Source organism: Vipera berus (assembly GCF_964194415.1).
Source record: "Vipera berus genome assembly, chromosome: 12".
In the NCBI taxonomy this organism is placed as follows: Eukaryota; Metazoa; Chordata; class Lepidosauria; order Squamata; family Viperidae; genus Vipera; species Vipera berus.
In genome coordinates, this window is record NC_138215.1 from 2,868,334 (window position 1) to 2,892,700 (window position 24,367).

At 45.2% G+C, this 24,367-nt stretch overlaps 1 protein-coding gene across 4 annotated transcripts; it reads right to left on the minus strand.

Moving 5' to 3' along the window:
• Positions 1-1,317: 1,317 nt before the first annotated feature.
• Positions 1,318-23,164, minus strand: GOLM2 (golgi membrane protein 2). Of its 4 annotated transcripts, none has more exons than XM_081337368.1 (10): positions 22,469-23,164; positions 21,154-21,208; positions 17,304-17,406; positions 16,271-16,361; positions 15,826-15,961; positions 15,452-15,532; positions 14,593-14,688; positions 14,321-14,482; positions 4,846-5,013; positions 1,318-1,703 (listed from the first exon to the last, which is right to left on the minus strand). In XM_081337368.1, the coding sequence occupies exons 1-10, from the start codon at positions 22,793-22,795 to the stop codon at positions 1,633-1,635; spliced, it is 1,290 nt and encodes a 429-aa protein (XP_081193494.1). In that variant the 5' UTR covers positions 22,796-23,164; the 3' UTR covers positions 1,318-1,632. The 4 variants fall into 4 exon arrangements, with proteins under 4 accessions (XP_081193494.1, XP_081193495.1, XP_081193493.1 ...); XM_081337369.1 differs by having other exon boundaries at positions 4,927-5,013; positions 15,826-15,964; XM_081337367.1 differs by having other exon boundaries at positions 15,826-15,964.
• Between the last annotated feature and the right edge of the window lie 1,203 nt (positions 23,165-24,367).

The following is a 24,367-nucleotide window of genomic DNA, read 5'->3' on the forward strand; positions in this document are numbered from 1 at the left end:
TTTAACAATGGCAACCAAAAATATTGAAACTGCCATACTAAGTAGCACATTCATGTGACATTGTTCTTTATTTATTTATTTTATTATATTTATATACCGCCCTTTCCCGAAGGACTCAGGGCAGTTTACAGGGTGATTAAAACAAAAAATACAAAAGTTAAAAGTTAAGTTATGACTATATTGCTTAGTGATGGCATTGGGAATTTCCACTCCCAATCACTGTTGTTGAACAAGAATGATCTGTAGTGCGAGACAATCAACCCTGACATATAGGACTTAAACATTTTATTCACAGTAGCCCTTATTGATAAAATCATCAGGGTTAACAGCCTGTCACTGTCAGGACACAACCACTGCTGTGAACATCCCAAAGTGCTGGATCCATCTGTCCCCGCCCACCCCGGGGAACAGACGATGCCCTTCACCGAACATGCATTTTTTATTTTTTATTTTAATTCCATTTATATCCCGCCCTTCTCCGAAGACTCAGGGCGGCTTACAAACTTAGCAGTAGCCTTCATTCTATGTATATGCCTGCTTATTAGGGCTTTCATAAACCCCCCCAAGCGGCATTATTACAAAGTCAGCTTATTGCCCCCAACAATCTGGGTCCTCATTTTACCTACCTCGGAAGGATGGAAGGCTGAGTCAACCTTGAGCCTGGTGGGATGCGAACCTGCACTAATTGCAGGCAGCTGGTGTTACTTAAGGAGGCATTAGCCCACTGCTCCACCAAGGAGCAGTGACTGCATGACTGGGGACCCCTCTTCCATTTTCATGCAGGACCCCTCCAGCCGTACTTTCGTTAAAAAAGAGAACAGCATCACTCAGGAGCTGGACACAACGGGTTTAGAGGGGAATGAATTTAAAAAATCCAAGATTGCAGTTTTAAGCAAGTTTAAATAAATTAATCTATCACTGCATACAATCAAAGGCCTCTGCTGTAAAGAAAAACATGGGTTAACGAATATAGCTTTTCAATGCTCAAAATACTGTTTGTCGATTTAGAGCCTAATAAAAATATATAAAATGAGAATACGTTTGCAAAACATTTGCTATGGGAAAGGTTAGTCATTCTCCAAGGGCTAGCTTCCTGTATGATTTCACTGCCACATAAATCTTGCAGAGAGTTGTGTTAAACAAAGTTCTTTCATAAACACATATAATCTATTTTCAGTCTTATTTTTTTCAAAATGAAATGTTACCATAAAATACAAGTCACAAGACGAGAGAAAACAATTTGCCTGCATGAATTAAATACATTGCTGCTTCAATGTTCCATCTATATTTTTTCTGCAATGAAGTCATGACTATATATGAGATACAAACTGTACACATTCACTTTATTTCAGAAACATGTAAAATTATTTTGCAATGTTAATTTTTAACACAAAGATTACAGATAAAGAACAGTCTTACAGCCCAGTCCAGTAACTAACCCACTCCTCATCTCCTAGGACAAAGCACCTCTTTTATTTGCAAAGGGCTGGAACCCACTAGGCGCACATCACTGGATTTTACCTTGTGCTTCCAAGGTTTCACGTCGAACAGCGCACTGTCTCTGGTTTCCTGGTTCTTTTGCCCCAAACACTGAAGACTTGCAGAACCTCTCAGGAGAAAGTCATTGGGGCTTTAAAGGACATCATTAAAGCGTGGTTTCCCATAGTCCACCAGATCCATTTGGAGGTCCCGCTCCTCATCATCTGCAAGGCAAGGAGGAAAACCAACCTTCATTTCTCTCCTACAAATGGGCACGGAGGAGCACCTAGCCGCAAAGGCTGCCTTTTCCTTTTCACACCTGGCTGGGATTGGGGTGCTGTGGTACCGCAACATCAACGCAACTGATGAGTCCAGATTTCTCAGCCCCTCACCTTGGTTTGGGAATCAAACAATGCACCCATTTGCCCATCAGACCTGTCTGTAACAGAAAACTGGACCAGTTGGTTTTAGGTTTTTTTCCTTTCCTATCTAACAACCAGAGAGGAAATGAGTTATGTAAAAGATGTTGGGGCTTCTCAGTTTATCTGACTCAAAACTGAACAGAACAGGATGCAATGTGGTGTGCAGGAAGAAGCTGGTTGAAGAAAGATGCCCTCTGAAATTGGACCAAAAAGACTGAGACCAGGTTTCCCCAATGACCCTTATGGACGAGGCCATAACAAGTGGCAGCTTCTCCATCCTAAGCCCCAGAGTCACACGACCAGCGCATGGGATTTTGAGATGTCCCCTGCCTGGCCTTAAGGGGATAAAGCCCAGGTTTGCTTTATGTTTTATAAAGCCGAGTGCCCCTGCCTGCCTTTGCCTTACAGGCTTCCTCCCAAATGGGTCCAGTTTTGAGACCCAGCTGCTCTGGCTGCAGTAAGGCTCGTGCCATCTGCTGATTACTCACCCCTGACTTAGCCAGACATTCCAGCAATCTTGTGTTTTATAACCTCACTTTCGCTTCATCGTTTAATGTGCCCCTCTCATCCTATTAGATCCTTTCCACGTCCAATAGAAGACAAAATTTGAAGCTAAGGATTGAACTGTGAAGTCCTTGGTGCTCTCTGAACTTGTTTTCTTGCAGAGATTTTATTGCCCAACTAAGTAACATTTTCAATGCTATAAGGCAGGGGTCCCCAACCCCCGGTCCATGGACCGGCACCGGTCTGCAGCATGCCAGCAAGGAGGCTGCACAAACAAGCAAAGCTCCATCCTTGGGATGCAGGTAGTATTCAAAACCACACCCCCTCTAGTCCGCAGAAAAACCTTTCTCCATGGCACCGGTCCCTGGTGCCCCAAAGGTTGGGGACCTCTGCTATAAGGGCGTGAGGTTTGATCTTTTTATATACTAGTGGCTTGTTCTGTCTGTGGTGGATTTTTAAATCCATGAACACTTGTGGAGTTTTCTGCAGCAAATGTACTCTGTGGTGCCTTGAAGACTAATCAAAATGTCCTTGCTTGCTTTGAAAGATCACAGTCTACTCTACATATGTGCTATACTGGGCTCAAATTCCCGGCTAGTTTCTCCAAAGCAAAGTACTTTTAAGTTCAATTCTATACTCCAGTTTAAGATTCAGCTGCTAGATCCATGCAAGCAACAGGCTTCACCAGAAGGACAAAATCCATCAATGAAAAACTGCAGAGCAGACGGCAAGTGGAATAGGTCCAGCAGCTACTGACTGCCTTATGCGGATCTGAGAATGTGAATTAATTTCACGTTATTATGGCGTCACTTATAGTCTCTGTTTGCTGTACAGGGGGAACCAGAGCAGTGGTGCTCCAGAGGTGGAACAATAATACTGAAAGGTAGGACAACATTTTGTTTAGTAGTAGTATGCAATAGTTTTATTTTTCATCTGTCTATAACTAGGCAGAGTATGCAATACCAACTAATTGGAGAAATAATCCACTAGAAAATTGGGGGTAGGCAACCTTGGCTCTTTCTGGGAGCTGACGTCCATGAGTCATAAAAGAGCCAAGATTGCCTACCCCTGCACTAGATTCTACTTTAAGATAATGGCTTAAAATGTACAATCACAGTAAATTGAATGGCTCACAACAGTTAAAATAATATTCAGCAATGATATTCATATAGTAAGAATCCTGCATGAAAAGATGGTACCTAAATTATTCAAAGGCCCTCAAAAAAGAAATGGTTTTAGTGCCTTTCTTAATTTTGAGAAATCCGAATCCCAAGCTGAATTCAGGGTGTGGCAGATGGGGTCAGGTTCTCAACAACCACGGAGGCCTTTTTGCATGAGGAGGTACAAGTCAACCCTGGCAAGTCCATGAGCTACGAGCAGATTTCCCAAATAATGCGCAGACAGGGCAAGGACTGGTGGTAGCAAAAGACAGGGACAGTTTGAGGGAGGTCCCACGCTGAGTAAACTGCCCTCTTTTAGACCCGTCAGGATAGAGAGAAGAACTGGGTAACCTGGCCAGCTGCCGTAATCCAGCCATGAGCATTCGGGGCAAAGTCCATTTGATTTGCATATGGGTAGTGAGGAGAGTAAATCTATTCGGAGAGCATCACTGCAGCTTAAGAGACCAAGGGTTTCTAGTTACCAGCCTCAGATATGTGGAACCACAGATAACAAAGGCTATCTGAATCATTTCTATGAGCAAGGAAAAGTAGGGTGTCAGATACGACTTTTGAAAATACATCTTGTTAGACCTTAGCAGCGAGAAAATGGAGAATGTTGATACTAACTGGATTTTCTCCAAGTCTTCCCCTTCACACACAGTGCCAAACTGTCAACTACAAATGAGCATGGCTGCAGCCATTTTTCCTACTCATTTTCAGTTGCCGCATAGAACGGAGGGAGGGGGGGGGTTGCCAGGTGCTTCGCTAGTCAAAATAATCTTTTGTCCCGTGGGAACCAAGGTCATCGGCTGCTCCCGAGACTGCAGGCTAGGCGTTGTGAAAAACCCCCAAGAAGATTGGAGAACGTAGTTGTTTGCACAGCTTAGGGGTGGGAATTTTTAACTTTGTATTGGGGAATTGATATGTGTGTCTCCAGACTTGGTTCCACTTTTGAGGTGCCAATACTTTGTAACTAATAAACATGTTCTTTGAGGAATTTGCAAGCCTCTGAGTTCTGCTTTATTCATCTCTGTCTGTCAGAACCATGACACGAACTTCATAAATAAATGTGATTCAGAAAAGCAGTTTCAAGAAAAGAGTTTCAAGTTTGGAAATATTCCATCCCAAAACTACTACAAAAAAGATACAAATCTCAGGTGCCAAAAGTCAGAGCATGACTTTTCCTACCAGCCAAACAATGGAACTCTATACAAATCCCAAGAGGTTTTTTTTACATGATGAATTTAAGTGAATGGGATGGAGATAAGGCCCTAGCTCACCTTGGACGTCTTCTTCACCACCATCACCATCCTCTTCCTCATTGTAGGCCAGCTCAGCCTGCTTGTCTGCCTCATACTCACCCACGTTCCCATCGTCCCCATTATAATCCGCCAGTTTAGATCCATGCTGAGGATCAACGGGGGACTCATTCTCATCAAAGAACCGGCCTGTGAAGTAGGCAAAGGATCCGTCAGAAGCCAGGAGGAGGGGGGAGGGGGGCAGAGAGAACAGAGGGAGATTGAAGGGAAGCCCTCAGTGTCAGCCCTTCGGGAAGCTGCAAAAAGGAACTTGCAGCTCCTCCAGCACCAGAAACCCCAGAAAGGTGAGTATTCTTTATACAGAACTTCATAAGGGAAAAAATCACAATATGAGTCAAGAGTAGACCTTTCACTTCGTGTTCCAAGATCCTTACTTCTGTTGTGAGGGAAACCACTACTGCCTTTTTTGGCTAAATAACTAGCAAGATGGGTCCAAAATCTCACGTACCAATCCTGTTTTTGTCATAGAACAGTTACTTTTCAAGGCTCAGTTTGCTGTGTTTTTCATGCAGAGATTTTAAATGCTTGCTTTAAATGAAGGCAATTTATACCGGTTGAATACTTTTTAAATATACCTTGACTTCCATTTATCAGAGCTGATGAAAACCTCTGGTCATTTGGGCTAAATTTACAATAGTTAAGATACTCCAGCCTATAGAAAATTCCAAATATTTTAGAAAAGTACAAATTGTGAAACATAATTTCACAATGAAAACAAATTAAACTGAAGAAAACTCTGTAACTTCTTGTACATTGCAAGATGGAGTGCCCTGTTAAGAGGATGAATGGGAGCCGAGGCAGGTCACCGGATGGGGAAAGGAGGCAAGAGGAGGCCGGGGGCACTTGAGAAGTCCACCTGCAAACCCTTCCAGCGTTTCCTCCAAAGCATCCCTCATAAACTCAGCACCTAACACAGCTAGGATTGGAGTCCAATCCCTCTCTCACGTACCTAAGAAACATTCAAGCAAAGGGTATACGTGCTATGGGTTTTCATAAATTTTGTACGAAAATTTGTGGTGAATAAATAAAAATGTAATTCTTACTTCTAATTATCTACAAAGATAGAAAACAACCAAACCTGTTCAAGTTCTCAAGTTTACTATCTGAAAACCGAGGAAAGATGCTTCCACTGATGGGAAGCTGTGAGGATGAAAGGTTAAGAGACTTTACCTGCTGCTTTCTCCAGCTCTACCACCACCAGCCCCCTGCTGGGAGTTTGAGGCTGGGGTGACCTAATGTCTCCAGACATGCTCTATTCTGAAAGAGAGGCTGGGGTATTTAGCCCCGGCCCAAAGCAGGAGGGCCCCAAAAGAGGAAGCCCCAAAAAGGCTTCTTTCCGATGCTCCTTCCGGAACTACATTGGCTCTCTCCCAGTAGGTCCTGCACGAGGGTGGGGAGAGTTCTGCTCTCCTAGGGAGGATCCTTTTTTCCCCTTCCATCCTCTTGGTGAGAGCAGATGGGGGGGGGCTAATAATGGCAGGCTGAGAACCCAGACAAAGGAACGGGCAAACCAGTGCATTTACTGAGGCTCTGGATAAGTGGAGCTGTCGAACTCCATCCCTTTGTGAAATCCAAAGAGCTATAATTAAAAACAACAGCAGCAAAGAATTCCTGGCTTTCTAAATTTTCAGTACTAGTTTAACATTGCAAACAAGGCTAGCTCTGAGTGGGTATTCATTTTTGGAGCCAAAAATATTCCGAGAGCTTTTTATAAAAAGTTCTACTTGCTGACAGATGCTTGAATCTGCTTGGCCCACTAGAGCCCAGGAAATGCAGCTGTGCCACAGAGGGTCTTCTCAGCATCAATTAACTCCACAGAGGAGAAAGCTGGTTTCATCAAGTTTCAGAAGGCCAAGTGTGACTCGGGTGTATTCGTGAACATCCTAGAATGCAAGATTGAGCATGACTTGTAAGCAAAATCTACTTCTGAAAAATACTTAACTACAACAGTGACACCTAGGGAAAAGAAAGGAAATAATGGGACAGGCATAGAAACAGGAGTCTCCTAGAAGATATTGTTGTCTGGAACAGTGAATCTGAACATGCCATTTCTGTGCTTCTTGTTCCAGGGACAAGCAAGAAAGCAATTAATGGTGCCTTTTTATGACTTGACTATTTTTGTATCTGTTTTGCGCTTCCAGGATTTACTTTTTATAACACCGCAATATTCAGTTGTTTCCTCAACACTGAAAATGCAAGGAGAGGCTGAATAAAAAGGTTGAAAAGGAAAGATGGTTTAAAAACTTCATTCCCTCTTTAGACTCTACCATTCTATGTCCTAAAACTATAGCAGAATATTTACAAATGCTCAAAGTACTTTTTAAATGAAGGAAAGGGATTCTTCCATTCTTCCTGACAGAGCATGACTCAAGACTCTATTGCTGAGATGTGTGTTCAAGCCTTAACGATATAAGCAATTTAATCATCAGATATTCCCAACCCGAGCAAAAGAATCGCAATATGTTTGAATTAGTGTATCTACTGATTTGATCATTCAGAATATCAATGTTAGATAATGTTAAGAAATCCAACAAGAGTTCAGATTAAGAAATAGTGTTGACTTGAAGAGTGGAAGTTTAGAAGGAATAAATTATTTTGGTTAAAGACTATAAATTATGGTTTGTCACACAGTCAGCCAGATATTTAGACTGGATTTGGCATTTTTACCCACCTAATCAGTTTCCCAAAGACCTGGGATTTGTTATTATATATTTATAATATAAATTTAATAAAGTAGAACACAACCTACTACTTGATAGCATAGAAAAATACAGGTTAGACAGCATCAGCACCAGACAGAGTCATAACTGGCTGACCAGCTGCACTCAACACGTGGTCCTTAATGGAACTGCATCTACATGGAGAGAAGAATGCAGTGGGGTACCACAAGGTTCTGTTGGGCCCAGTAGTCTTCAGTATCTTCATCAATGATTTAGACAAGAGGATAGAAGGGAAACACACCAAGCTGGCAGGAATAGCCAACGCTCCAGAAGATGGGCTCAAGATACAGAAGGATCTGGACAGACCTGATCATTGGGCCCTATCTAATAAAATGAAATTCAATGATAATAAAAGGTTCTTCATTTAGGCAAGAAAAACCAAATGCACAGGTATAGAATAGGTGGTACTTGGCCCAATAGTACTAATTACGAGAGGGATATTGGAGTCCTAATGGACAATCACTTACCGTATATACTTGAGTATAAGCCGAATTTTTCAGCCCACTTTTTGGGCTGAAAAATTCCACTTCGGCTTATACTCGTCAACAAAAAAACTTACCGAGGACTTGTGCGCGGCCGAGGCTTCGGTGCTTCCAGGATCGCGTGCACCTCTCCCAAGCCACCGCCGTCCGGAGACCTGCCGAAGTTTGGGGAGGTTTGGGGAGGTGCGCGCGCACCTCCCCAAACCTCCCCAAACGTCGGCAGGTCTCCGGACCTCCGCGCCCTGCCTGCCTGCTTCTTTCCGCAGCGGAAAGAAGCAGGCAGGCAGGGCGCGGAGGAACGGAGACCTGCCGTTTGGGGAGGTTTGGGCGCCTCCCCAAACGTCGGCAGGTCTCCGTTCCTCCGCGCCCTGCCTGCCTGCTTCTTTCCGCAGCGGAAAGAAGCAGGCAGGCAGGGCGCGGAGGAACGGAGACCCGGCGACGTTTGGGGAGGTTTGGGGAGGTGCGCGCGCACCTCCCTAAACCTCCCCAAACTTCGGCAGGTCTCCGGACGGCGGCGGCTTGGGAGAGGTGCGCGCGATCCTGGAAGCACCGAAGCAAGTCCTCGGTAAGCTCCGGGCGGTCACTTGCTTCGCGTCTCCTGAGGGAAGGGGGGGCGACTGGAGCGGGCGTGTTTCCTCGCCTGCTGGGCGCCGCGATTTGCCCAGGGAACGCGCGGGCCCCGAATGGCAGCGTGGAGCGAGGAAGCGGACAGCCAGGGCTTCCCCGAGAACCGCGGCCACACAGGGTATTCCTGTGTATTCAGGCTTGCAAAATGGCGGATCGAGCCTCTGCTGGCAGCAGAGGCTTGCAGAACGGCGGATCGGCTTATACTCGAGTCAACAACTTTTTCCAGTTTTGGGGGGTGAAATTGGGGGTCTCGGCTTATACTCGAGTCGGCTTATACTCAAGTATATACGGTAAATATTAACCAGCAATGTGCAGCAGCAGCCAAAAAAGCCAACACAGTCTTAGGCTCCATTAACAGGGATAGAATCAAGATAACATGAAATGTTAGTACCACTTTAGAATGTCTTGGTAAGACCACATTTGGAATATTGCATCCAGTTTGGGTCAAAAGATGATTAGGAGACTAAAGGCTAAAACTTATAAAGAACAGTTGCTGGAATTGGCTTGCAAATCTAAGGGGCTGCCACAAAGAAGAGTGGGGTCAAGCTATTCTCCAAATCACCTGAAGGCAGAACAAGAAGAATGGAAGGAAACTAATCAAGGAGAAAAACAACCTAAAACTAAGAACAAATTTCTTGACAGAACAATCAGTGAAATGACTTGCCTCCAGAAGTTGTGGGTATTAACTAGTTGTTTCGGCATGCAATATTGCTATTATCCTTGTCATCTTCTCATCTTTTTCACCTCTTCTTTCCTACCACTTCTCCTATTGGTATCTTATGATTTATCACTTGTTTTTATCTTATGATTATGATTGTATCTTGTGATTTATGATAGATGATGATCACATCATGCACCGGAGACAAATTCCTTGTGTCCAATCATTCAGTTCTGTTCTGTTCTGTTCTGTTCTGTTCTGTTCTGTTCTGTTCTCCTATCCTATCCTATCCTATCCTATCCTATCCTATCCTTATCCTACTAGAGGTTAAGAAGAGACCAGACAGCCATTTATCCAAAATGCTATCAGGTTTCCTGATTGAGCAGGGGGTCGGACTAGAAGACCTCCAAGGTCCCTTCCAACTCTGTTATCTGTTATTATGGTTCATTGCGTAGCCAGCCAAGTGTCCAGACTGGATTTGGCCTTTTTGTCCAACTAATTATTACTGAATATCTTATCCATCTTATTATTACTGAAATATACAAAAATGGCATTTTACGTTTCACTACAAAAAGTGTCAAGAGCTGAGCTTCAGATCAGTTTTATCTAAGCCCGGTAAATCAGAATGTAATTGTAGAAGGGACCTAGAGATCATCCAATCCAACACTCGGCTCAAGTGCAGGAATCCCCTTCCACAGCATCCCAAACGGGGCCGTCCAGGCTCTGTTTAAAGGCCTCTCTTTAACAGGCACCCTCCTCCATGTCCTCAACTTACAAACAATCATTTAGCAAACATTTGAAGTTATGACCGACCTCTCCTGAGGTACTTACAACCTGGATTCAAACTTCCGACAGTTCCCACCACCACGTGGTCACATGGCTGCACTTCTGGTGCTGAGCTACTGGGCTGCATTTATGGCCATTTGCCACATCCTAAGGTCACATGACCATGTTTTATGCTTGTTTTGCTGAAAACAGGCCTTTATTTCTGGTTTTCAGCAAAAACACACCCGCAACAAACCATTTGCTTAATCCTCACTGTAAACAAGGTTGTAAAATCGGGTCAGTCATGTTGGTGACTAAACTCTTCCTTGTACCTATTGCTGACAGACACCTCTTTAAATGCTTCAAGACATACATCACATTTCCGTATAGTATTCTCTAGGCTGTACTCAACACCTTCAACCGCTCCTCAGATGTTTTTCCCACCCACATTCCCTTACCATCCTTGCTGTTCCCATTTGTCAAAGTCTTTCTTTAAATGCAGTGCCCAGAATGGGACACGATATTTAGACAAATGTCTAGCCCACAGGTCGGCAACCTGCGGCTCCGGAGCCGCATGCGGCTCTTTGAGCCGTCTCTTGTGGCTCCCAGCCGCCCGGTGCGCGCGCACCTCTTCCAACGGGCAGTGGTGCGCGCGCACCTCTTCCAACGGGCAGTGGTGCGCGCGCACCTCTCCAAATGGAGAGTGGCACCGCCCGTTTGGAGAGGTGCACGCGCACCTCCCCGAATGGGCGGAGGTGCGCGCGCACCTCCCCAAACCTTTGGAGAGGTGCGCGCGTACCTCCGCGCGAATGGGCAGCGGTGCCGCTCTTTCAGGAAGCCCGCCGCGGCCCGTCTGTGAAGCTGCCGAAAGCGGCAGCTTAGCAGACGGGCCGCGGCAGCTTCCGCAAAGAGCGGCGCCCCTGCCCATTCCGAGAGGTGCGCGCGCACCTCTCCGAACGACCGGAGGTGCGCGCGTACCTCCGCGCGAATGGGCAGCGGTGCCGCTCTTTCAGGAAGCCCGCCGCGGCCCGTCTGTGAAGCTGCCGAAAGCGGCAGCTTAGCAGACGGGCCGCGGCAGCTTCCGCAAAGAGCGGCGCCCCTGCCCATTCCGAGAGGTGCGCGCGCACCTCTCCGAACGACCGGAGGTGCGCGCGCACCTCCCCAAACCTTTGAGGAGGTGCGCGCGTACCTCCGCGCGAACGGGCAGCGGTGCCGCTCTTTCAGGAAGCTGCCGCTTTCTGAAAGAGCGGCTTTCAGGCAGCTTCCTGAAAGAGCGGCACCGCTGCCCGTTCGCGCGGAGGTACGCGCGCACCTCCTCAAAGGTTTGGGGAGGTGCGCGCGCACCTCCGGTCGTTCGGAGAGGTGCGCGCGCACCTCTCGGAATGGGCAGGGGCGCCGCTCTTTGCGGAAGCTGCCGCGGCCCGTCTGCTAAGCTGCCGCTTTCGGCAGCTTCACAGACGGGCCGCGGCGGGCTTCCTGAAAGAGCGGCACCGCTGCCCATTCGCGCGGAGGTACGCGCGCACCTCCGGTCGTTCGGAGAGGTGCGCGCGCACCTCTCGGAATGGGCAGGGGCGCCGCTCTTTGCGGAAGCTGCCGCGGCCCGTCTGCAAAGCTGCCGAAAGCGGCAGCTTTGCAGACGGGCCGTCGCCATCGGGCAACCGGGAACCGGTTCCATCTCATTTTGAAAAAAATGGCAGCCGCGTGCGTCCGCGCATGCGCAAAAAACCTTTTTGCGCATGCGCGTGCATGGACACACGCACGCGGCTCCCTCTTTTTTTAATTTGTGATGGAACCGGTTCCCAGTGGCTCTTTTTCTTTTTTAGGTTGCCGACCCCTGGTCTAGCCAGTTTGGTCTAGTGCAAGGGTAGGCAACCTTGGCTCTTTTATGACTCATGGACTTCAACTCCCAGAATTCCTGAGTCAGCATAGCTGACTCAGGAATTCTGGGAGTTGAAGTCCATGAGTCATAAATGAGCCGAGGTTGCCTAGTGGTTAAGGCTCCAGACTAGAAAGGAGACTGTGAATTCACATCCCACCTTAGCCGAGAAAGGCAGCTGGGTGACTTTGGGCCAGTTACTCTCTCACAGCCCAACTCACCTCACAAGTTTGTTGTTGTGAGGAAAGTAGAAGTAAGATGTACTGGATATGTTTGACACCTTGAGTTGTTTATAAAAATAATAAAGGCGGGATATAGAGCCTTGGTGGAGCAGTGAGCTAATGCCTCCTTAAGTAACACCAGCTGCCTGCAATTAGTGCAGGTTCGAGTCCCACCAGGCTCAAGGTTGACTCAGCCTTCCATCCTTCCCAGGTAGGTAAAATGAGGACCCAGATTGTTGGGGGCAATTAAGCTGACTTTGTAATAATGCCGCTTGGGGTGTGTGTGAAAGCCCTAATAAGCAGGCATATACATAGAATGAAGGCTACTGCTAAGCTTGTAAGCCGCCCTGAGTCTTCGGAGAAGGGCGGGATATAAATAGAATTAAAATAAAAAAAATAAATAAAAAATAAATAAATAATTTTCACCAACACAGAATCATCATCATCAATAATAATAATAATAATAATAATAATAATAATAATAATAATAAGAAGAAGAAGAAGAAGAAGAAGAAGAAGAAGAAGTAGTAGTAGTAGTAGTAGTAGTAGTAGTAGTAGTAGTAGTAGTTGGAAGGAAGGGACCTTGGAGGTCATCTAGTCCAACCCCCTGCTCAGGCAGGAAACTCTATACCATTTCAGGCAAATGGCTGTCCAGTCTCCTCTTAAAAACTTCCAGTGTTGGAACATTCACCACTTCTGGAGGCAGGTTGTTCCACTGGTTAATTGTTCTAACTATCAGGAAGTTTCTCCTTAGTTCTAGGTTGCTTCTCTCCTTGACTAAATTTTGTTAGTGTAGGCTAATATTGCATTTGCATTTTTGCAGCTGAATCACACGGCTAGTTCATATTCAGCTTGTGAACCACCAAAAGCACCAGATATTTTTTTGACATGGATTCCTGCCCTATAGGGCCTTCTTCATTTTTCACCTGCTGTTTTTTTCCCTACCCAGAGCTTAGATTCTGAATTTGTCCCCATTGAAAAATCTTGCTGATTTTGCCCAGCTGTTCCAGACTATGATTCTTCAACTCCCACACCTCACGGCAGGGATAAGGTTCTTTCTTTAAAATGCAGTTTTTGTTTTCTCCAAACATTACATTTCCCAGTTCCAACCCATTTAATACGTTCTTTCCTTATTTGCCCACAAAATGCTGTTCCAGTGGCTGGAAAGATCACCTAGGTGAGGGGTAGCCAACCTTGGCTCTTTTATGATTTGTGGACTTCAACTCCCAGAATTCCTGAGCCAACTATGGGAGTTATGCTGGCTCAGGAATTCTGGGAGTTGAAGTCCACGAGTCATAAAAGAGCCAAGGTTGCCTACCCCTGACCTAGGTGCTCTCTGGCAAACTTGAAGTGGGTAGCTTTCTGGAGTCTGGTGGCTTTCTCCTTGGCATCTTCCCATGCATATCACTCTCCTGCAGTGTTTTTCTTAAGGCACGTGGTATCATGCACACTGACATCAGGCAGCGTAAAAGTGGTCTACAGATCCTCTGTGTTCATGATTTAGATTTGCAACTTCCACAAATTTACATCATGAACCCAGGAGTCTGAAGAAGGCAATCATTATGCGAGATGAGAGGTTACTCTGTTTTGTTTAAAGAGCAGGAACCCTCCAACTCACCCCTGATGGCCATCTCAAATTTGAACATCCGATTCATTAGTCCCTTAAGAGAGGCTAATTATCCTAGGGCTTGTTATACTTTTTCCAGCAGACAGTTTACGTTAGCTGTGTGCAATCCATACAGACATACAGACACTACAGAGTACACTTCCTTTGTTTCCTGAGAATCCATTTCTGGATAGGACTTACACGAAGCTCTGATCACAGCACTGCAGGATGATGGAGTTACAAACCTCATACCACTGTGGTGGACCATGAGCTTCCCTAGCATGTGGAGTAGGAGGTCTAGAAGGCCGTACTCAGAGTTTCTGAGATAAGTGTACAGTGCAGCAATTAATGGCTAAGATTTTTAAAAACAAAGACATCTGAATACAAATATACTTATAACAGTCAGCTGGTAGATATTAGGTGTTTTAATGAACTTGAGATAACACATGCATTTATGCTCAATGATCATGGTCTGACTCACTTTGCTTCATTCTCTGAAAGTTGTTGACTCTCTCCTTGGAAGCCTGTTTTGCAAGCTGTTTTTTGGTTCTTTGAATGTCCAATGTGTGATCAGAAATTGCACGCTGAAGGTAGTTTGGGGGTACCTGGTTTACCATGTCAGTATTACCCTCCAGTATTGCACCTGGAGCAGACAAAAATACATAGTCAGAGTTCAAGGACACAGAGAAAAATGCATAAAGCTCTTGATGAACGCAAATCAGCAAGACTTTCACCCAGTACACATAATCTCACCTGGAGCTAGATTTAGAGTATCGGTTTTTTCTGTGAAAACTTTCCCACCAGGCTGATGCTGATTTTGAGAAGTTGAAAAAAGTGGCTTCTTCAAAGCTAAAAACATAAATTCATACCATGACTAACAGGTGTAAAAACTAATTACATGTATTACAAAGCAATTATTTAGTGCTTGGTTCAAAGAAGCCAAAAAAATAATTCTGGTAAAGGCCAATGTTTGCAAGAGGAGACAGACTGTTACAGATCCAGCTATGGCTCAAAGCAAATGAAGATGTTCACCATAAATCTCCCTAGTTATAATGGTCACAATCCCTGTTCCTGGGGGAATCAGAGAATCACCTCTGTATCCTAGTAGCCCTGAAGGGTTTGCTGATTATAGCATCCGACAGCAGTAACAACCAATGAATAAAAATGTGCAATTCCAGATTTGGTGAAAAAACGCTGCATTTATTAACAAATATACATTACCTCAAACTTGGGACTGGACAGTACATAGAAGTCCTCCGTCAACACAGCAATGTCTCATAAGTTTTAAGGATCAAAAAATATCTAAAAAGACTCCTCTTATTATAACCCATTTACAAAGGAAGATCTTAAAAACATTTCCTAACCAGGAGTCCTGCCTTACAACCCATCTCTCTCCTATTTCAGATCAGAATGGGACATTAAGCGGTTAGTGCCAACTGTCAATGCCAACTGAAAAACAACATAATTAAGAACCCAGAAATAAGGCTGCAAATGTGTTTTACTGCATGCGTAAGGAAAACATCGCCATCCTGGGTCCCATTTATCAGTTCAAATATCTGTCTATGGAGTGAGCAGAAATGCAAGAGAAAAACATTAGATTTGAGATACCAACCAGTGAGTGTATCTTCACCTTTGGCAGGGTCATTCTCTTCTATTCCAGGCATGCCTGCGTCATCTCCAGGTTTATTCTTTTCTGTCAGAACAAGATATTTTTCCCTTTGTTGCACCATCCACTGAAGCTCAATGACTGGGTGCCTTCAGACTGTTCGACGGAAGGGAGTTGGGACGGTAACAGAGGTACCAAGTTACCTCACCTCCCATGTCCTGCTGCAGTCAGGTTAACCCCACCCCCACCCCCAGCTGATGGAACTGTGCAGTGCCACCAGGTCTGTAGCCTGGCCAAGTAACGTGCCAGGCAAGCATTTGCCACCCTCTCACAAGTGCCACAGGGACCCTGGTGCCTTACCACAGCTGTCCCAGACAGACCTTTGCCATCTGATATATTGTTGGTTGACGGTGCTTCATTCTTAACTTCCTTCAGCTTTTGAGTTGCCTTCACTATTTTTGGACTCTCACTCAATCCTCTCTCAATGTCTTTGGTGAATTGGCTCCTGTGTGTGGCCTGCCGTGAAAAGGTTCCTTAAGGATTAAAAGCTAAACTTACAAGGAAAATATTAAATTATCTTTCATTTAATCCAACGCTTCGTATTTCATTTTGGGGATCAACGTATAGAAATCATCCTGCTTTCTTTTCAATTTTGCCTCGCCACTTTCTACAGCCCAAGTTTAAAAAAATAAAAACTCTGCCCGGATACAGCAACTAGCGTCGCCAAGTCTGCTCCTTGCTAGTCCCATCTTATACCCATGTTGGGAGGGGGCAAAAACAGGTGGTTGACTCCTGGATTCATCCTTCCCAAAGAGAACTATGTACCTTCTGGTCCTGCATAACTTGGTCCTCCAATTTTTTCATGTCTTCTTCATGTTGTATTCTTAGTTCCTTGATTTGTTGTCCACATTGAAAACTAGAACCGAGATGGAGAGCAGAATTAAGAACTGAGGTTCACAGGTTTTCTAGGCTCCCCACTATATTATTTATCATCTGCCTAGTAAAGTTCTTTTCTGTACAGCACACTGAATATATTAAAAGGCCTTTACATGAAAGACAAGCCGATATCTATTGGGTCATTCTTTCAGAGATACTTCCTTACCAATTTCCTCAATGCTGTCAAAAATGGCAGAGCTTCTAGTGCATTTGAAAAGTTCTTTTCAAAATTCAGGGAGAACGAGACATGTATCTGCCTTGAAAATACGCTAGGATGAACTGTATAGTACAAAGATCAACACTTGACCACAGGGAAAGGTTTTTACATTTTGCATTACATCATAAAATATTTTATAAAATTTGCCAAATTTCAATTTGACGGGAGTCATAGGTTTCAGATTTTGGATTCATTCTGTAACTTAGCCCAACTTGAGGTATCGTTGCTTAAAAATTGTTGCCCTTTGATACAGTTTCACCCAATTAAAGATCACAGACAAATAGGAGAGTTGTGAGATTGACAACTTTTTTGAGGCACTCCTTCACAAAAATCTTGATGAGTCACGAACCTGAGCAGAGTGGCATATATTTTTCACTCCCATCCTACTGCAGCACCAGTAAATTGACCATTTTACATTGTCTATTGACTTTGGAGAACTGCAATCTACTTGCAGATTTTATTTCTACAAAAAAGCAAAGCAAAACTTGTTCCATTCTCCTTCTCCTTAATAATTATAAAGCTGCATTGACCCATCAAACAATATGGCTGAGGCCAAACATCTTAACCTACTTTATATAACAATTGCGAAGGAACATTAATGTTAAAATAATACTCAACACTGATCCTAAAGCTCATAAACAAATGAGCTGACCTCGCAGCAATGTCTTATAACTAGGTTACTTTTATTCACATTTAATCCCTCACCTTTCATACTCCAATCTTTTAAGAAGTTGTGTATTGTTTTTCTTGTATTCATGAAGATAGTCCTCTTGTCGTAGGAATTCTTGACGCAATTCTGCAAGTTGTTCTAAGCCGAAGTATAAACATTTGAACAATTTAAAAAATGCTCCATACTTTAAACTTAGCCTTGTTTTTTGCTGATTAATTTTCTACAATAGTAATGAAAATATGTTTACTGAAGTAAAATGAAAATGATGTACCTTTCTGAATTCTTATTCCATGGCTACTTTATTACAAAATAGAGGCTGTTACTTTTATATTTGAGGCCCATTAAAAAAGTCCAGAAGATGGCTTCCGGTTTTGACATCACGGCAATGGAGGTGCAGAAAGATGGGGCTCTGTCTCGCATTTTGATTTCGCACCGCTGGGTAACCCTGGAAAAGGTTGAAAGTCACCCCGTAGAGGCGGCAAGCAAGGAGGGGACCCTCGTTGATCGCAGGGGGGCAGCAGCCCTCCCGTTTGATCTGAGGAAGCCCTCCAAACTGGCAGGGGAAAGACTGGCTAGAAGCTGCTGTCAATGGAAGACAACAAGCACTATCAAGCAATCTTACAGCAACATGGATGAAACTGGGTGAGACCTAAGTCTCTCTTTATGACTTTAAGTCTTCTTCCTGAAAATCTGCCCAAAGCACTTCCCCCGAGGAGGGAAAGAGAATTTCCACCCCATTCCCCCAAGAAAGCAGCAAATTAATTACTTGGGGAAAAAGGAGAAACCTACAAGACTAATTTGGAATATAAATATGTGTTTTTAAGATCTTTTTTTAAAAAAGACTTGAAAAGTTTACAAGTTTTGGATTTAAAAACTGAAAAATGGCATTGATGACACCTAGTGATGGATTACAGCACTACAACTTATTTAAGCCTTAAAGAAACCTGATTGGAAGCCCAGAGCTAGATAAGACTTTGGCTGGCCTTGAAGTTTTTAGTTTTGAGAATTGCAGCTGAGAAAAAGGAACAGATTTGGGGGCTGCTTATCTGTGTGGCAGAGATGATAATATTAAGTCTAAAATTGGCCTGTCTGAACTAAGAACACAAATACTTACTTTCAGAACTGTATTGTGGAACTATTTTCCTGTAGAAGAAACATACGCTATTGTCTGATATGATGGAACACTTTGGATTATAAATCTTTGATTGTTAAACAACCTTTAATGTTTCTTTTTTCTCCCTGGACAGAAAGGTTATTTTTTCATTTGACAGAAAAATTTGAATTTTACTTATATCTGCTTAGGAGAAATTTAAGAATGGCTAGTTGGTTGGATAAATTTATAAAGGCTACTTACAAAAAATAAAATGTCTCCAGAAGCCTCAGTTTGCCATATCACCAAAAAAATATTGATGAACCACAGAAAGAAATTCTCTCCATGTTGAAATTAATACAAGAAACAATTGCTTTAGCTCATGATGAGATTAAAAATAATGCAAAGGAGATAAAAGAACAGTTTTCTAATTTAAATCTACAAACTCAGAAAATAACTACAGAGAAGGAACCAGCAACCCAGAAAATAGAAGAAAAACTAGAGAATGCTGACACAAACATTGAGAATCTAAACAAAGAAACTAACAACCAGATTCAGATAAAAGACTTAGAACTCACAATGATAATATTGGAAATGGAAAAGACATTTTACAAACCAAGGTTTCAGAACATACTGGAGGATAAGGAAGGAGAGCTGATGGAATGGAAGATAAAGCCGTTAACAGAACTGTGGGGAACTGGAGAAGGAGGGAGGCTGTTTAACTAATTTTTTTTAATCCCATTTATATCCCGCCCTTCTCTGAAGACTCAGGGCAGCTTACAATTTAAGCACAAACCAATGTGCTTAGCAATAGCCTTCATTCTATGTATATGCCTGCTTATTAGGGCTTCCCCCCCCCCCGCAAGCGGCATTATTACAAAGTCAGCTTATTGCCCCCAACAATCTGGGTCCTCATTTTACCTACCTCGGAAGGATGGAAGGCTGAGTCAACCTTGAGCCTGGTGGGACTCGAACCTGCACTAATTGCAGGCAGCTGGTGTTACTGAAGGAGGCATTAGCCCACTGCTCCACCAAGGCTCATTGTTTCTTTTTTTCTTTTTTTCAAATAATATACACAAAAATAGAGGAAAAATTATTTGATGATCCAAATGCATTGACTTGGAAAGTTAGTTGGCAAAGGAAGAAAGCTAGAGTAAGACTGAAGAAAACAGAAGCTTTGACCTATTTGAGGGGATGTTATATTACCAATTATAATTATAGAGCCTTGGTGGAGCAGTGGGCTAATGCCTCCTTAAGTTACACCAGCTGCCTGCAATTAGTGCAGGTTCGAGTCCCACCAGGCTCAAGGTTGACTCAGCCTTCCATCCTTCCGAGGTAGGTAAAATGAGGACCCAGATTGTTGGGGACAATAAGCTGACTTTGTAAAAATGCCGCTTGGGGGGCCCCGAAAATTTAAAACCCCTCAGTCCAAGCCAGATAAATCAAACAACCAGGTTTTTAGGTCCCGGCGAAACGAACGAAGGCCGGGGGCGGTCCGGAGTTCCACAGGGAGGTCGTTCCACAGGGCAGGCGCGCCCACAGAGAACGCCCTCCCCCTGGGGATCACCCGCCGGCACTCACTGACTGGCGGCACCCTAAGGAGGCCCTCCCTGTGGGAGCGCACAGGACGATGGGAGATTGATGCTGGTAGCAGGTGCTCCCTAAGATAACCCGGACCCATGCCATTTAGGGCTTTATAGGTCATCACCAGCATCTTGAATCTCACCCGGAGGGCAACCGGAAGCCAATGCAGCTCGCGGAGGAGAGGCGTTACATGGGAGTATCGGGGAACTCCCATCACAACTCGCGTGGCCGCATTCTGCACCAGCTGAAGCCTCCGAGTGGTCCTCAAGGGCAGCCCCATGTAGAGAGCATTGCAGTAGTCTAACCGGGAGGTCATGAGCGCATGAGTGACTGTGCGTAGGGCATCTCGGTCCAGATAGGGCCGCAACTGGCGCACCAGGCGAACCTGGGCAAAAGCCTTGAATATGGTTAAGAATAGATTGCTAGAAATAGAAGTATTATTATAACTAGATAGATAGGATTTGTAATCAGAATATCATATCTTGGTATGAAAAGGGGAATTAAGAATATGCTAAGAACTTTGAATAAGGGGAGCTTTTAGTTACCCAAAAATAACTTGTTCTGAAATTATAAATGATTGGGATATTTTGAACATGGATGGGGAATTAAAATTGAAAAAAGCAAAAATAGGATATAGACTGAGTAAGTGGATATTGGGTGCAAATACAATTAAGATATGCTTTAGTTAGAAAAGATATTCTAAACGGAGATTACTGATACTATTAGAAAAATATAACAAATGTTGATAGGCAATTGTATATTTACTCACAATAAGAACTGTATTTGCTTAGTGTGGAAAAATATCTATTACCAGAAGAGAAGATGTACTGGAGGGTGTAATATTGGACTTAGTTTGAAGAAGCTTATATGTACCAGAGAATCACTAATGGACTCAGTCATCACATTGTCTACTAGGCACTTAATTGTAAAAACAATCAAATAAAAAAAATATTTATATAAAAGTCCAGAAGATAATGGATTTTTTTCAGAGATTCTGCCTATTTATTTGTAATATCACATATTCTAGTAAATTTATAATACTCATGTAGCCAAATATTTTAAAGAGAAATTACAGTAGTCCACAAAAAGTAGGAGGTTACACCTGTAGCTGTCTTTCAAAACATCAAGAGAGCACGTTGCCTACTTGGTATTACATTTTACTGCTGTATGTTATTCGGCTATAAAATCATGTTTACACCAAGTACATTTACCCTTTAAGCGATGTATGTCTGCCATCTGGTATGATATGTTGCTCTGAAGTTTCACCTAAAAACAAAAAGTAAGTAGTAAAGTAGTACAGATCCCTATCCTGATAGTAAAATTTTCTAGAATGAATGATTCTGAAAGCAGCTCTGACTAGGGCTGGGGTGTCAAACTGGTGGCCCATGGACTGGATGCGTCACGTGCATGGTACGCCCACCCTGGCTCTGCAAAGGTAAAAAACGTCACGATATGTTGCGTGATGCAATTGAGTTTGACACCCATGGACTAGGGGCAGGCCATCTTCTCTTGTGTATGGCTTCACTCTGAGAGCCTCAGAGATTAGGTTGAGAATGTAAGACCTCCTGGAGGGATGAGACTTTCAGATCTCCTTCTCTCTCTTTGGCTTAAACAAAAGTAACTCACCTGAAGTCTTACAAATTACATGCTATTTTTATGGCTTGCTTCTTAAGAGGAGGCAGGTATTTTAAACTGATCGCCTGAGAAGTAATTTGCAGAAGTCAGGGTGCTTCTTATATGTATAGTTGAAGTATGGACTGAAATCCCACAACCCATCCTTGTTTCAGAATAACGAACTAAAGCATATACTGAACTTTGTCAGCAGGGCTGGGGATCCCAGGGATTGGGGAACTGGTGGGGAAGCTTCATTACTCTTAATATCCCTTTAAATGCTTACAGCATTTTAATTAGGTAGCTCTTGACTTATGACCACAATTGAGCCCAAAATGTCTGTTAAGTGAGACATTTGTTAAGTGAGTTTTGCCCCATTTTATGACATTTCTTGCCAAAGTTAAATGAATCACTGAAGTTGTTAAGCGAGTCACAAAGTTGTTAAGTGAATCTGGCTTCCCCGTTGATTTTCCTTGTCAGAAGATGACAAAGGGGGATCATGTGACCCTGGGACAGTGCAACCGTCATAAATATGAACCAGTTGCCAAGCATCCGGATTTTGGTCATGTGACCGTGGTGATGCTGCACAGGTTGTAAGTGTGAAAAACGGTCATAAGTCACTTTCTTCAGTGCCACTGTAACTTTGAACGGTCGGTAAATGAATTGTTGTAAGTCAAAGACTACGTGTATTGTTGGTAATGTTTTTAGACACTGTTTTCGTCTTGTGCCGCATCCAGAATCTCTTGCTTCTGAAATGGGGGCGCCATCAATTAGGTGAAGAGAAGGAAGGCGCACCCGTATTCAATCGGCAAGGCGTCTCCCACCCTCACCTCTCCTCTCCCCTCCCCAGCAGCTCGGGAGAGTTGCCTCCCCTGCAAAGCCCGGCAGGGCAGCTGCCCCGCGCGGGACCCTCACCTTGCCCTCCTCGCACTTGCGGACCTGGCCGTCCCTGGCCTGGAGCTGGCTGCTCAGTCGGCTGCGATCGGCCTCCTGCTGCTCCAGGGACTTCTTGTGCGACTCCACCTGCAGCAGCAGCTCCGAGTTCCTCTTCTCCAGGCGGCCCCGGGCCACGTCGCCGCGCTTGGCCTGGCCCTGCAGCTCGGCCGCCTCCTCCCGTAGGGCCCGCTGGCGGGACGACGAGCTCCAGGCGTTGAAGGCCAGCGCCGCGATGATCAGCAGCAGCGCCGCGAAGAGGAAGGAGGGCAGGCGGCCGCCCCTTCGGTTGCTGCCGAACCCCGCCATGGGCCGGGCCGAACGGCTCCTTCACCGCCGCGCGCGACGGAAGGGCCGGGGCCTCATCGGCGGCGCCCGCCTCCTCCACCCGGCCTCGCGCCGAGCGGCCGCCCGGGGCCACCGGCGCGCCGAGCAGAAACCCCGCGGCCGGCGCCGCCGCTCAGCCTGCACCGAGGGCCGCTGCCGCCTGAAGGTCGCTGCCGGCGGAGAGCCTCTCAAGGGCAAACCGCGGCGCCCCGCCCGGGGCCGCCGCCTCCCGGGGCCGGGCCGGTCAGGGGGGCGGAGGGGCCGAAGCGGAGCGGCCGCCGGGAAGGAGGGAGCGGGAAGCCCCGCGAGGCGGCTAACGGCGCCCGCCCGCCACTTCCGCGTCGCCCTACCGCCCGTCCCACAACGGCGGCTCTCGCGAGAAGAGCGGGCCCGCGCGCCCTTGCCGCGAGGTTTGCGAGGGACGCGGCCGGCGCAGTCCCGCCCTCCGCCGCGTCAGAGGGCGGGGCGCGGCCGCGGGTAAGCTCAGCTGGACGCCTCTCAGCCTCGGGGTGGCCGCTGAGCCCCGGCATCCCTGCGTGCTGGCTGCGGCATTCTGGGAGTTGATGTCCACGGGATTCAAAGTCGCCGAGTTTGGAAAACACTGGCTTAGCTCAGTGCTCCTCGACCTTGGCAACTTTAAGATGGGCCTTCAACTCCCAGAATGCTCCAGGCAGCCACGCTGCAGAATTCATGTTGAGACGCCCGGCATTCTGGGAGCTGAATTCCCCACCTCTTAAAGTTGCTAAGCTTGAGAAACACTGGCTTAGCTAAATGCCTGGAGGGCTGATAGGGGACTGAGAGAGGTGAGAGGTAAGAAAGACCAGGGGTAGGCAACCTCGGCTCTTTTATGACTCACGGACTGGGAGCTGAAGTCCATGAATCATAAAAGAGCCGAGGTTGCCTACCCCAGCTGGCTCAGGAATTCTGGGAGCTGAAGTCCACGAGTCATAAAAGAGCCGAGGTTGCCTACCCATACTAGACCTATCCAATTCCAGCAGCCGTTGTTTGTCAGTAGAGGCTGCAGTTCTCAATGCAGTCAGTGGGGGGCAACAAATCAATAACATTTTCTATCCCTTAACAAAGGAAATTATTCTCCTGTTACTGAAAAAGAAAAAGATCTCAACACTTGAATCTTCCACAGCACAGTTTTTAAAAAATCAGCCACTGTAAACCCCTCCAAACCACACAATAAGCAAACTGACACCCACTACAAAAACATGGCACCACCACAAACAGGGAGCCGAACAAAAGCAGCACAACTCACCAGTTCAGGTCTAAGGCTGGCAGCTGAGACCAGCCCATCCACTCAAAACACATCCCCATAGTGTCATTTTTTTGTTTAAGAAAAAAATTCAAGATACTATTTTACACAACAGGCATACCAACCCTCTCAAATTCATAGAGACGTAGCAAGAGATATATCTTGGACTATGTTAATTAGAAGAGATGCTGTGTATGAATATTCCAAAAGATCCCAGGTAAGATATTGTATCTTAGATATTAAGTTGTCCAAAATACAGTACTTGTTAAAAGATGTACTTAATGATATGAGTA